Source organism: Nanorana parkeri, unplaced genomic scaffold (assembly GCF_000935625.1).
Source record: "Nanorana parkeri isolate BGI_ZX_2015 unplaced genomic scaffold, ASM93562v1 scaffold659, whole genome shotgun sequence".
In the NCBI taxonomy this organism is placed as follows: domain Eukaryota; kingdom Metazoa; phylum Chordata; class Amphibia; order Anura; family Dicroglossidae; genus Nanorana; species Nanorana parkeri.
In genome coordinates, this window is record NW_017306927.1 from 622,562 (window position 1) to 637,595 (window position 15,034).

At 42.1% G+C, this 15,034-nt stretch overlaps 1 protein-coding gene across 3 annotated transcripts in view; it reads right to left on the reverse strand.

Annotated features, from left to right (window-relative positions):
* HOOK3 (hook microtubule tethering protein 3) overlaps nt 1-15,034 on the reverse strand; it is a 70,557-nt gene that overhangs the window by 35,610 nt on the left and 19,913 nt on the right. For all 3 annotated transcript variants that reach the window (XM_018563371.1, XM_018563370.1, XM_018563373.1), the window contains exons 3-8: nt 14,933-15,005; nt 12,881-12,931; nt 9,025-9,157; nt 6,632-6,699; nt 4,688-4,750; nt 4,507-4,590 (exon numbers count right to left, since the gene is read on the reverse strand). In XM_018563371.1, the coding sequence (XP_018418873.1) occupies nt 4,507-4,590; nt 4,688-4,750; nt 6,632-6,699; nt 9,025-9,157; nt 12,881-12,931; nt 14,933-15,005 (472 nt within the window). The remainder of the gene's footprint in view (nt 1-4,506; nt 4,591-4,687; nt 4,751-6,631; nt 6,700-9,024; nt 9,158-12,880; nt 12,932-14,932; nt 15,006-15,034) is intronic.

The window sequence follows — 15,034 nt, forward strand, 5'->3', positions numbered from 1 at the left end:
GGGGGGGGTGATGGTGGGGGGTGATGGTGCCGCGAACGAGCACATATAGGCGATCGCCGGGCTATGGACCCGCTGATCGCCTATATGTGAAACACCCGGCAACGGGTGTGTGCAACGGTCGGGTCTTTTCTGCCCGTGCGTGCCCGCTAGGGGGCGCGCGCGAGCAGAAAAAAATTGCCGTCTGGAGAGGGCAACCCGCAAATGCTGAAGTGCTGTCCGTCCGTTTTTTTACTACGGGCGGACGGCAAGAGGTTAAAGCATTTTACAAATTTTGTAGAATTATGGATAGTTATTTTAGTTATGGTATAAATATACTTGTGCCTTGATACGTTATTTGTAATGGGTGGTTGCACACTGATCTCCTGACTGTGCTTCATTACTATATTTATCTTCGAGAGCAAACGTAATTATTTTTAGAATAGAGTAATAGAACTCTGGCATATAACCCTACGGGTATGCAAGCAACACGTATTTTCTCCAGCAACAAAGAATAATCTCTTGTATAATTGTGTAACTTTCTGGGTCATTCATGTCTGTGGAGTATAGCTTGAAAGAATATATGTTATTATATTATGATAATTATTACTACTACTAACAACACCACCACAATGAAGAATGTGCTTTATAGATTATAGAAACAACTATGCATTCTTTTAGGGCAACACATCCTTTTTTCTCTGTACAGTTACAAGACAGTTTTTGTAAGTTGCATTTTGTAAACCAATGCATGATAAATACACAGTAAACTGGTTTTGACCTCCAGCTCCATTGACCTTGTATGGCCACATTTGGTAAATTACATTGACCTAATATGGCCATATAAAGTCAATTATGTCACTAGCATCCTGCCCATTTATGTACATGCTACTGTGGGGTGTGGACAGCCCCGGCCACAGCTTATTTTCCTGGCTCACCTCATGTCAGCATACTGATGGGGTCAGCTCCGCCCCTCTGACCCCACAGGACCACCTTCTCAAGTGAATAAAGGTCCGACCCCCTCTTAGATACCTGTTCTCTTTTTGTCCTCGCTCCAGGCCACGAAGTTCTTCTCTGCAATTCCTCCCTACGGTCCCATCCGGGTTCAGCCTCTCCCGGCTGGATGACCCCTCTGTTTGGCAGTAAATCTCCTAGATGAGGGGTGCCAGTGGTGCAGGCAATTCCTATACAGAATAGACTTCTGTCGTTTCCTTCCTGTAGGACGGGGGTCTCATGCTGAGTTAAACAAGTGAGTGAGCAGGGCGTGTGCCGTATTCTCCCTAATTCTCCCTGATTGCCTCTGCGCATGCGCCGGCGTCCGCGTGTCATGGTTGGCATGGCCGCTTCGGGACGCCGTGCGGAGTGTGTGCACGTACGCCTAACTTCTCGGTTTGGATGAGCATTGGTTCGAATCAAACCCGAGCTCACCCCTACTGTGGAGTGACAATAAAGCGTATATTTATAAAGCAGTGAACATGACATTCCCACTGTGGGTGAGATCTTCCTGGTACCCATGTTTTAAATGACAGTGATTGATGTACCACCAGTGAATGTTTGGGAATAGTCACATTCACAGCTTTATAAATATGTCCCCCATGACTCTTATGATAAAGTACAAAAGCAGTTACATTCCCAATGGTAAGGCCTTTGGCTTGGTTGGTACCCAAATGATAGAAGTCATTACCAACCAAAATAATACAATCATACAAGTGAAAAGAAACACTGCCTTACAGACAGGCTGCCCAGTTTGCCTCATTATAGAAGTAGACATTTATAAATATTTACAGCTGTAGCATAATGCTTTTGCTGCATCTCCTAAAAACACCCTATAGAAGTAAATTGCAATCATGATCTGCTATATGGGATAGACATTCTGTAATGTCAAACTGCAATGTACAGTAAACTCCCAGTTACCCAGCACCCACGGGCATCAGTAGGTGCCTCTCAGTAAGTTCTCTCTCAGCTCTGCTCCTCTGCTCAGTGGGTGGGTGCAATAGCCAGCCTGCTATTGGCTATTTCAAATTGCAATAGCCAATAGCAGGCTGTCTATTGAAACACACCCACTGAGCAGAGGAGTGGAGCCGAGCGAGAAAGTTCTCACTCAGCTCCGCTCCTCTGCTCAGTGGGTGTATACAATAGCCAGCCTGCTACAGGTTTCCTTAAAGTGGACCTTTACCTCCTTTTACTAAAAATCACAGCAGCATAAAGTTCTGCATGCCGATAGGAAATCATCTTACATTCATTAGCTAAACAAAATATTTCTATTTTACTTACAATTTCTTTTTCCCCCACTTCCTGGTCCACTTTGGCACAAATGATGTAATCATGCCCAAGCATTGCATCCTGGGAAGGTTACAGCAGCAGAACATTGCTAGGAAATCCCATCTGTAACCTCATGAGATCTCAGGGAAAGGCATTTTCCTCCCCTGAGATGATGTACATGGTCACATGTCCTAGTCACATGTGCCATAATTCCAGGAAGTAAAAAGGATATATAGTAATCTGCCCTTAGTGAAAATGGCCGCTGTGAGAAGAATGGGGAGGAAAAGAAAAATAAGGTATTCTATTGTCTGCAAAAATTTAGGAGGTATCTGTTTGTAGATTGTGATTACTAAATATTTCTAAAGGTGCCGTTATTTTTAAGATATAGGTAAAGGTCCTCTTTAAGGTTTTAATAAGATGTACACAGATATCTCCATTAGGGGACACCAGCAGTGATATTTTGATCTTCATTTCCAAGGACTATTTACATTACCATGTCAATTACAAAGGGGTCACACGCTCCCTTCCAGAATATTTGATATATAACTGGGTGTGCACAGTCACATTCTGTTTTAGATTTCATCAGTCAGCGCAACAAAATGTAGTAACTATTGTGAGGGGGCCTCACTGACGGCACATAATTCAAATGGATAGCCTTTGATCTGGCAGATCACATCTGAACAAAAACATAAAAAGGTGGTGATACATGTAATGAGAAGCACATTATCAAAGATTTGCTCAGAAACTAATAATTGACAGTACAAAAGCAATGTTTATTTGGTCATGTTTGACTGAATTTCCTATAAGAATAGATTATTCCTTTTTAATGGAAATGATTGTTTACTAACCCAACTGTTCCATTTAGTGCAATTAATTTCTAACAGATAGGATTCTTTCTTTGAAACAATCATACCAATGGTCTTATCAAGATGTGATTTTCCTGTAAAGCTTGTGTGTGCACAGTTTAGGCCTAAGGCAGTTGGCTTTAAAAGGAGGCGTCTATGCTCCACCTGTACCTGATAATGTAAAGAATTTGAATACAGTACGTTTTTGAGCACTTTGCACTGTATTTGGCAAGAGAAGAAAGGACAGATATGGGGTAGATGAACTCTATAGCAGTGGTTCTCAACCTGTGCAACCTCAGGACCCACATTTGAAATTGGTCATTAAGGGTGGGAGGTGCGTTTGGGATGCCATTCAAATGAATGGCAACGCGACGCACCTCCCACACCAACACATGTGGTATGTGCGATTGCAGGGTACAGTGCATTATTCATACAGGACTGTGCGATTAACGCACTGTACTAGTGTAAACAGGTCCTCAAAAACACACAACACAACCACAGACAATCTCACATACAAACTCTAAAAAAATATATATTTTTTTTTCTTTTTTAAGACACACCCAGTCTCTCTACCTTACAAGAACTGGAGTAGATCCTCAGCCTGGGGTCAAGTGTGGGCTTCTGTGCTGTGACGGAGCTCCATCCATTGCTTGCACAGCTCCCTTGCACACCCTGTAGAGGTTCCAGGAGCCAGAAGGTGATGTCACTCCTGTCCAGGCACCTCTACAGGGAACACGAAGGAGCTGTAAATGCACGTATGGATGGAGCTCCCTCGCGGCCATACCCCAGCCCACTCCACCTCAAGATGACACTCTGCACCGGGCAGCATATTTTGAATGGCTGCTCGGTATAAGAACTGACAGTGCTGCACTAGGGAGAGACTGAGGAGCCTCTCACCTAATGCAGCGGAAGGCACACGGCGACCCACTGAACATGGGGTCGCGACCCACTTCTGGGTCACGACCCACCAGTTGAGAACCACGGCTCTATAGGAAGTGAAGGGATTGCTGTTCTGATTATAGTGGGAGCAGCCAGTGCAGACAGGGTTCTATGGCCTGCTAAAAGGCAAATACTTTATGGAGACTGCTAGGAACTTGTAGGTAAAAAGCTAGTAGGAAATTCATCCCACCAGACTTCACCATAAATCAGGTATCAGTTTTAGGAGGATAAACCTTTCAAATGTAAACGTTTTTGCCAATATTTTGATGCCCACTAGCCTTGCAATAACTGAAAATATAGCAATGTATCATCATTAGTTATCAACTGTAAATAATCATGTGCCCAAACAATGGCCAGGAATAAGTAATGTCAAAATAAAAAATAAAGTAAGAAAAGATAAAACTCGATTTATCAGGAGTAGAATCAAATCACTTAAAATGTTGCTGATATTGTAGCCAGAAAGCATTGGCGCTAAAATACTAACCTGCATATCTAGTTCATGGCACCGTTGGGCAATTTCTTCCTTCGCTGCCAAGGCTTCATTGAGCTCCTCAGTAATTTTCTTTAACTATTCAGAAAGAATCATCAATTAGTCAAGAGCTGACAGTTGGAGCAGTTATGTTCAAGTAGTTGGTATCTTTTAGCGTGAAAAAGAGAGGGGTTACCTGTCGGTCAAGTTCAGCATAAGCATCTGTTCCTATTGACACTGGTGTTTCTTTGCTCATTAGCTGCAAAAAGGTCAAAGAGAGTTAATGAACACCAGGCTCTAACATTAAAAGGATTTTTTTTTTACTAATCATGCAAATTAATTCAAAGCAGCATGTTCAATTCACGCACACATTCACATGACATAGCCTTTAAGAAAACAAGGAGGAATGGCATACATTATTGAGGCAGCAGCATGTAGCCAATATGGGAAGGTGAGAGCTTAGCCAGGGCTGTGGCCTTGAGGGCCCTGAATTATAATACATGCTAAATGCGCAAGGAAAGGATGGTCAAAGATGGAAAGGATGGCACTATTTACAGTGTAGGAAAAATAATTGCTGGTAGTAGGTCTCACTTGGTTTGACTGGATACTAAGGGCAAAACATATTCCTTTATGTGGATACGCTTTTATTTCAGTATCGTGCCAGGAAGACACAAGTAAAATGTTTAGTCAGGTACACTTCCAAAAAAACATTTATTTTTAACCTGGTTACATCTGCTAATGTTAATATGTCTGTTAAAAGGAGAACTATGGGGTCAGTGTTTTTCCCCATAGTTCTCCTTAGGGTAACGGGAGGACACAAACTAGCGTCCTCCCGTTACCCTAAGCTCAGTATACTGAGACACCGCAGCCGGAGCGGATCCCGACTTAGATGACGGCATCCGCCCAGCTGCGCAAGTGACAGCTGGCTTTGCCTATCTAGAGGCGGAGCCAGCTGTACCCGCCCCCTCCCCCGTCCGTTCCACCAGTCAGCGCTGGCAGATCGGAGCAGGGAAAGGGGAATCCAGCCCCTCCCCCTGTCACGGCAGAGAGCCGTGACAGGATCGAGAGGCGAGCGAACCCGGTATGTGTTCGCTCACCTCCCGATCTACTGAGCCGACCTGTGACAGTCTCATTGTCACAGGTCGGGTAGAACTATGAGGTGAGTGAAAAGCACTCATCTCATAGTTCTCCTTTAAGGTTCTGATTTAGCCAGGTCACTGAATAGCTTAGTAGTAACATTTAACTGGACTTGTCCTGTAATGTTGTAATGTTGAAGATGTTTCGTGGCCACGTCTTCATTTCAACTGAGTGTTTTGACAACAATTCACACCTTAAGTCATGTAACGGATTAACACCTATGAAGCCTTTCTGACCCCAAGGATGGGATTATGTGACCAGAAGAGGGGGGTTTCTCAACTTTTACACCTCCCATCCTGTTCTTGGACAGTCAACAGCTACATATTCCATGAGGTAATTGGATTAAGGTGTCTGTGTTACCCGGGTGGATATAAATGTTGGGGTATGTTTTCGGACACTCAACTGAAGAAGTGAATTGGATAAGCTTTGAAACATCTTTAACATTACCGAACAAGTCTGGTTGAATGTGGCTAACTACTACTAGCTATATCATGACCTGAATAAAGGACACATACATGAGGGGAGGTGTGAAAGTTTGTGGAATCGCCCTGTTCTAATTTCCTAATCCAATTCTGTGGTGTCTTCAGGTCTAGGACATGTGTTGATTGTTCTAGTTACATGGCTGAATGTGTGAATTGTTTTTAATCTCCTGGTAAAGAAATTATAAAAAAAAAAAAAAAAAAAAGCATAATATGTGAGTGACGTATGGTGTGGAAGGCCCCTACGTCTATTTAGGGATGGCAGTTCTAGTCTGATGTAGATGTCATCTTTCATGCTGGGGTATCTTATCAGAACTAAAGAAGGGACTTGCATAAGCAATTAAATGTCTTCAACATTACAGAACAAGTCCAGTTGAATGTGACCAACTGCTACTAGCTATAATGTAAAGCATCGTGTTTTGTCAGATTTTTTAAATAATCAGAAGGCCAGCAGGCAACGATAGGATAATATTTTTTCCAATAAATAACTTCGAATGGATCAAGTGTGTGTTTTATAAGCTTACCTCTTGGATTGCAGTCATCACCATATGTTGCACAGATTCTTCCATCATCATGATGGTCTGAATATACTCTGGAAGTAGAATATGGGCATGTGAAATTAATTAAAAAATAAAACTGACGAACTATTCCTAATTAAAAGGGAAATATGACACTGTTTAAAAATGAAGGACGGGGCAATCCAATAATTTACCTACTTGCCTTGCAAAGGGAGAGTAGCTTGTATACAGACATCTGACAGACATCTGACACACACACACACACACACACACACACCTGACCTCACAAATGTGCTTCTGGAAGAATTGTCAAACATTCCCATAGACACACTCCTAAATCTTGTGGACGCCTTCCCAGAAGAGTTGAAGCAGTTATAGCGGCAAAGGCTGGGCCAACTCAATATTAAACCCTACGGACTAAGACTGGGATGACATTAAAGTTCATGTGCATGTAAAGGCAGGCGTCCCAATACTTTTGGCAATACAGTGTTAATGTAGCCTGCTGGCTATTTAAATTACTGACCCAGAACAAATATGCAGATAATGAAAGTCTGAAAGAAGTCCTTGTCTAAGTGTTTTTTCCAGGTCTGAGACTTAAAGTAACTTACGTGATTCAGAACAATTATGCAGATCAAGATCTGGATTCTGGGTTAACGATTTGATGTGCAAAAAACCCCCAAAAACAACATGTTAGCCAGGCAATCAGCAACAGCGGCCTCCATGTATCTCTCATGACAGGTTTCGTCTAATTAAATATTGTATCCTAATTAAATTCACTTTAACCCAAATTTAAGTTTCTCTAAACCCAAGAACGAAATTTTGATAGATGTAGTGGTTGCATTAGTTTTTTTTCTCTCAGGCTTTTTTTTTACTTTCTGAACCTAGTCATCTTGCCAGTAACACACTTCCTCTCCAAGTGTGCTCACTCACAAATGTTCTTATATGAAGGAGCAGCGTTGTCATCCTAGGACTACAAAAAAAAAAACCTTCTCCTCTTTATAACATATCAGAGAGGTGTTCTGTAATTCACAGAGGGGGACTGGACAAGGCTGATAACACTGCTTGCATTTTTAGTACAGCATAGTCATAGTTCGCTGGATTTGTGGAAGGATGAGCAGGTATTGTTTTGCAATTACTAAGCATATATAACAAATGCTTTCAATGGTACATTTAAACAGACCAAAATGGAGCAAATAAGAGAATATCATTGTTGTTTACACTTTAAGCAGTTTCTACCATTTATTAGCCAAGTTACTTTCCCTCAATTTTATTCCATTTATTACCATTTTTGTTTGGTTTGTTTTATTATGTTTATTTCAGGGTTACCTCAGAGCACTATTTTTTCTTCAGCAGTAAAAGGAACGGTAAAGCTATTGCTTAACCAATAGGCCCTTAAGGTGGCCATACCCTGTGCGACATTCGCACAGTGGGTGTTGCTGTCGGCACCCTTTCAGCCGACATCCTTCGATCAGCTAAACAAAAAGGAGCTGGTCCGAAAATCTTCGTACAAACAGAGCCAGCAGCCAAGGAGCTGCCGTTTTGTTCAGGTATCGTAGCATTGATGGAGGAATCTTCTCTTATTTTTTTTCCGTTTAGCCCACAGGTTCAGTGAAAAAAAAAATAGGAGAAGTATATGGCCAGCTTTAGAGAAGTAAAAATTGGTCAGGTCCAATAAAAGGTAAAGGCACACTAGTTCTGAAGTGGTTAATAAAAATGTCACCATATGAACTATAATGAGCTGGTAACAGTTTTCCTATCTTAGAAAGACGCGTACATTTTTCCATATTTTCCACAACTTACCTGATGCAATAGTTACTATGAAATGAAATCTAGTTACAATGCAATTATATCAGCTACCACTGCCAAAACAAAGAAACAAACAAAATTTACAAAACTGGTCTTCAAATGAAGAAAAAAAAAAGGCGGGGGAAATGTTTGTGCGTCTTGTGGAGCGAATCCCTAGTTTTTTGTACATTTAGCCCTGCTAAAGCAGAGCTAAATGTACAGTGGAAGCCCGCGCTCGTTTAATACAAGTGATCTATTCAGATCACTTGTATTAAAACCGAGCGGCAGCGCCCTCGACAACCGCCGCGGTTTTCGGGTCCCCCGCTCCTCTGGGGGACCCGTGACCACGGGATAGCAGCTCACCATAGAGCCCCTAGAGCAGACGAAGAACGTCCGTTCTTCGTCTGCTCTGTGTGATCACTGAGACCGTGGCGCTGTAATCACAGCGCCACCTGTCTCAGCTGTCACTTACTGCAGCTTCTGTCACAGAAACTATGACAGAAACGGCCTGCGTCTTATGTACCGGTGCGCCTTATGGAGTTCAAAATACGGTACTTTTTACAATATGTAATTTTATCAAAGGATAAAGGTTTAAAAACGCAGCAAAGCATTACCTTGCTTTTGTTCGCATTTTACGGCACAGCCTAAAATTAGCTGCAACATTCTTCCAAGTTCTGAGGCATCGGAATGTTCTCCAACCAAATTGACATCTGGAGGTGTGAAATCATTGATCTGATGTCCCAAAATCTATAAAACACATGAATCTCATATTATTAAGGTGACAGTCTTTCAATTAAAAATGTAATAAGACCAGCACATTCATAAGACTTGAGGGCCCCACAAGGTGGCTTACCAATAAAAACTGCTTTGCAAAATCTATTTTTCCTGATTAAATGGCAGACATGCACAGTATAACTTTTCTTTTCTCTCTTTCCATAATGTAAACATAGATAGTATGGATGTCTACCATAGATCAATTCCTCTTATTATAGCTCCAAATATCATATGACCCTCAAATGCTTTTGGAAGTTTGCAGACTAAACTACAGAATATATAGGGCATATACAGGGCTTGAAAAATACACTTGGCCGTTCGTCTGTGACGAGAGGACGGCGGAGCCCGATGAGCAGCTTCCCAGCCAGCCGTTGTAATTACACGGCCGGCCGGGAGCTTTACATTCAAGCGATCGAGCGTCTCGAGACTCCCGATCGCTTATATTAACAGCAGCTGTCACTGCCGCTGCAGAGATCCGCTGTGCCCGATGTGGCCGGGACCGGCACGGCTCTGTCACAGGAGATCAAAGAGAGATCGGTACACAATCTCCCTTTGATCTCCTCTCAGTCCCCGAATGCAGGAAGTGATGTATATTACAAGTGATTCTATTACATCACTTCCGGCATTCAGTGTCGCTCTCCAGCTACAGAAGCTGATGAAGCAGATCTCTGCTTCATCAACTTCTCTGCAGGTCCCTAGATGGCATTAGGGGTCTTGGAGACCCCTGATGTCTTCATAAAGAAGACCTGTCATGTAAACTGGCTATCACATAGGGGACTTCTTATCCCCCCATGTGTTAGCAATAAAGTTGTGTAAAAAAAAAAAGAAGTAATACAAAAATTTAAAGAATCATAAAAAAAAATAAAGAAGCACATTAAAAAAATTAAAACAGAAAAAAACATTTTTTTAAAGTCCCCCACATACACATGCAGATATGCGTCGGGTGCGCCTACATGCGAAAACAACGATTGCGCCTATTGTGCAGCACGTTACATATAACCGTGAACGTCGGAGTGTGAGCAATAATTTTAGGGCCATTAATCACTAAACACTAAACTGCTGAGCGGTAAAAGCGTTTTAAGCGTCGCCTATGGCCAATTTTTGCGATTTTGCAGGCGCACGCAATTTTAAGGCTCGACATGTTTGGGGTCTATTTACCCGATGTGACCCCGTCTTTTATAGTTTACCAAAAATATGGGTAAGAATAGATGTTTTATAACATAACGTATGGAAACTTTGGGGGGTTTTTTAAAATTTACTGTCCATTTTTTCATTATATAGTAAAAAAGTGGTGATTTTATATACCACCAAAAGAAAGCTCTGTCTGTTCCCAAAAAAAGTTAACATAAAATTGCAAGGCTATAGTCCGGTCATGCTGACTGGTGACATTTTTTACTGACTGGTGAGACACCCTAAAATTTTTCAAGCCCTGGGCAGATATGTAGTGTATGAAGGCTGCTAGTCTTAGACCCCATTCACACTGAGCTACAAGAAAAAAAGCGCTTTTTCAGCGCTCATTTGAGCTGATCGACTTTGAGCTACAGTGCACATTTTGTCTCACTACGTAGCATTCTTTTGGCAGTCTATCAAAGTCTATTGGGGCCAAATTGCTTGAAATCCGCCAAAAAATAGCTCATGTTCGACGGACAAGCTTCAGCTACAAGCGACATTGAGCTGCAAGATGTGAACATCATCATTTAAATGCATTGGAAGAGCTACATTGAGCTTCATATTTGAGCGGTAATCGCGCTACAAATCGCTCAGAATGGGGTCTCAAGATTTGGAGGGAGATTTGGTAATCGTACAACTGTACTGCTCATTGTTCTTCTTACTGGAAAGAAAGCTGTACCTGAGAAACTACAAGAATCTCCCTACTCCTGATTCATTCACTCTGTGGCTCAGTGCTTTCTGCACATGCAGATGCTTAGTGAGTATTCACCCACTAGTTAACAGATAAGCAGTTATCAGAGGGAGAAGCTCTAACACAAGGCAGCAAACCCCTTCCTCTAGCAAGATGGCTGTCTCCACATAGAGAAAGTGCAGAACAAGAGATGGTAAGTCAGTAATGGGGGTAAAAATCAGCTGCAGTGAGCCTACAGGCAATGCTGGTAACTAGTCCTTTGCCATGTGTTTGCCTTATAGGCAGATTACTGGTCTTCTATAACATTTTAATCAGCTTTTGTAAAAAAATCTCTTTTATATAATATATATATTTATTTCATTCAAAGTGCTGGCAATAATAAGGGGAAATCATTAATGAATTTGGTTGTCCACTTACATGCTTCTATTTCTAAATAATTTCAAAGCTGTTGTTGCCTATATTGCCCCTAGTATGTGTGTGCCTCCTATGCCAGGCCTGGTATCAGCCCATCAAATGACTAATGCGTTTCAGGCCTGAAATGCATACCAGAGCTGCATACCGGAAAATGTAAAGTTCCAAGGTTGGAAGTGCAGCAAAGATCACAACGCAGTCATGGTAGTACGGATGGGAGTGAAGGCTCTAGGACTATAATGCTGATCTAGTTTTATTACCTTAACTGGCTGAATGTTGATTGCAGGTCAGTGACTCAGTAGCCAAGTCAGCAATAGAAGAACGTTCGCTAAGTGGATAGCACTTGCCTTGCATTTAGTTGTAGCTCATCAACACATGATGTTGTAGGCTATCCCTGTGTCTGTGCAAGTTTCATCAGCAAGATCCACAAATTCCTCCCAGTGTATAAGAGTGTGGAAAGGATATTACTTTGTGAGCTAATTCAGGATCCAGAGGCTGAAGAGAATTTCCCTATGTGCTCTAAAAGCACCGGGTAATGTGTCAAAAATATGGTAATAAGGAAAAAAAATAAATATTACTGTGCTTGCAGGATCACTTTAAAGGTGCCCATACACCTTACGACCATCGCAAGACTTTTGTGTTGCGATGGTCGTAAGCTTATACGATCTGCTCATCTTGGACAGGCAGATCGTACATGCGATCGAAAGCCCACCCGCTCCGATGACCGCAGTGAGGGAAGGGCTTCCGATCACTGCAAACGGCAGTGTGCACGTGCGCACACCGGCCCGTTCGGCAGTTGTCGAAGAAGCAGGCCACTAACCCAACGAGAATCGTACGATTCTCAGCGGGTTTTCAAGCCTGCTTGTTCGACAGAAGACGTGAGACAGTACAGTAGAAATGGTCGCACGCCTTCCATACACTGTACAATTATCGTACGATGGCGGGATTTCCCGCGATTCTCGTACGAGAATCGCACAGTGTATGTGCACCTTAAGGCACACAGTAATTTATGATGGAATTAAACACAAAATCACCTGCGACTGATTGCAAAATGTGAATCAATAGTATGTCATAAGCTATGCTAGAAGGCTGCAGGGGAATTAACCACACGACTGGACAATGCTACGATCGTGCCAGGTATATTGCATCTCCTCAGATGTTAAAACTTTACCTCAACAGCTTACAAAATAATTCAGTTTTAGAGCTTCGTCAATTCTGTAACTGAACGTGGGAAAAAAATAATATACAAAAAGCTCCCCAGCATATTACAGCTTGCAACCTTAACAAATAAGTCAATAGAAACATGACTTATGTGATCAGAATACATAACCAAAAGAAGCGGAGGCAATAAAACCACAGCTCTCAATATATGCACACTTTAATAGCACAATAAATGTACATTTTTTTCTCCTTTCAGCATTTACCTCATGATTGTAGTCCAAAATACCCTTTAAAATCTTCTTTAGATTACTGGTCTGCAAAAAGACAATAGGTTAAACTCCAACAAATAATGCAAGGAAAACTAGAGCGTCTAGAATCAGCAGCACACAAAAGTGAGGATAAAAGCCCAGGAAGTCTAAACATACGATGAGTAATACAAGATCACATGCTGCATGGCTGGTTTACTAGCAGGGTTTGCCAGCCAGTCAACATTTTAGACTGCAGAGTGTAGAAACTCCACTAAATCTTTAGCCAGTGTCAGAACTACCTTCCAGTAAAACCTAGTACTTCAGCTTGTACAATTAATAGGTTTAACACTCATGTACAGAAGTCCAAGGACAAAAAGGACAACACATGTTGATTTGAATATAAAACCTTTGGCTAAACCTCAGCACTATACGTAGGCAAGAAAATAGATTACTGCAAGACTAGAGGTATCGTCACTTGATAGGTCTAGCTGCCTAATCAGCTGCATGGTTGGCCAGCATTCAGCACCTGTGATACTTATAAGTAGCTTTAAAGTGACACTAAACTCAGGAGTTAAATCTTAAAAATGCATTCTGGTACCCTAATAATGTATCTTATTTGTGTATCACTCGGCTGTAGATCCTCAAATCATCTCTGAATTGGTGCTGACACTGTCCTTCCTTCTGGAGGGTGGCTACTTTTGTTCCCCATGGTCCCTGTGTGTTGTAAAGTAGCCACCACTCCATTTTTATTGAGACTACAGTCTCAATACAAATGAGTATAGTGAAAGTGAGATTGTAGTCCATCACAGGAGTGATCTTGGAGTGGTGGCTACTTTACAACACACACAGGGACCATGGGGAACAAAAAGTAGCCACCCTCCAGAAGGAAGGACAGTGTCAGCACCAATTCAGAGATGATTTGAGGATCTACAGCCCAGTGATACACAAATAAGATACATATTTATTAATAGGGTACCGGAATGCATTTTTAACATTTAACGCCTACATTTATTATCACCTTAAATTAGTCCATCCAAATATACAAACAACAACAAATATTGACTTTAGGATGTCGACCAGTATACTTTTATAACACTGTAAAGGGTTGGTGCACACCAGAAAACATGTTGATTTGACATATCTTGCCTTGCAATGACATATTGCATAGTGTTTTTTTAAATACTACATATGAATTGATTTGGATGGCAAATTGCAGGTCAAAACACCCAAAATGCATGCTTGAAGGACTTTTAGCCAGTGGATTTTCTCATGTCCACGCATTCAGCATATGGTGGCAACGAACCCTTACATATAAGGCCTCAGATAAAACGAAAACTGGTTTTAATTGTGGAAGTTGGACAAAAGGTAAGAGATCCTGCAGTCCTGTTTCACTCCTCCCCATTTCAGATTTACATATTAATCCAATTAATATTTACTAATTTTTTTAAAGTTAGGGCCCGTTCACACCAGACAGTGCATTCCGGTCCGATTCTGGCCAGACACACTGGATCGTATTGCGGCCAGCTCACTTTGTTGTGGGGCAGGGAGGGGGAGTGGCGGTGCACTGACCTCAATGGCCCCATAGCCACGCCCTCCGGCCGCAATACGATCAGCCGCAAAGGAACGCAAGGCACATCAATACCTACGGTCCGGTCAGAAAAAATGCTGCAAGCACTATTTTTTATGACCGGACCAGACCGCTGACATTGATGAGCCACACATTTCCGTGCAGCCGATTGGGGCCGGAGTGGCTGCGATGCCATTCACTTCAATACACTGCCACGCCCCCTCCCGCTCCACAACAAAGTGAGCCGGCCGCAATGCGATCCAGTGCGCTCCAGCCAGAATCGGGCCATAATGCATGGTGTCTGGTGTGAACGGCCCCTTATGCTTCAGCTGTAAATGTTTTAGGTACATCAGTTATCTGATTTTTTTTTTCCCAGCCCTAAATTACTATAAAATATGGATAGCCAAACTTCAGCACGCCAGCTGTGGTTAAATTACAAATCCCACCATGCATCTGAACTATAATCTGTCAAGAAAATAGTGGTCTAAAATGAGCAGTACCTTGAGCCTCCAGTTGTCTCCCACGTCCGTTTTAATCCTGTTTAACCAGTTTTCATCAAAGTATGCTGCGTCACTGTTAAAGAGAAAATAAAGTCAAATTGT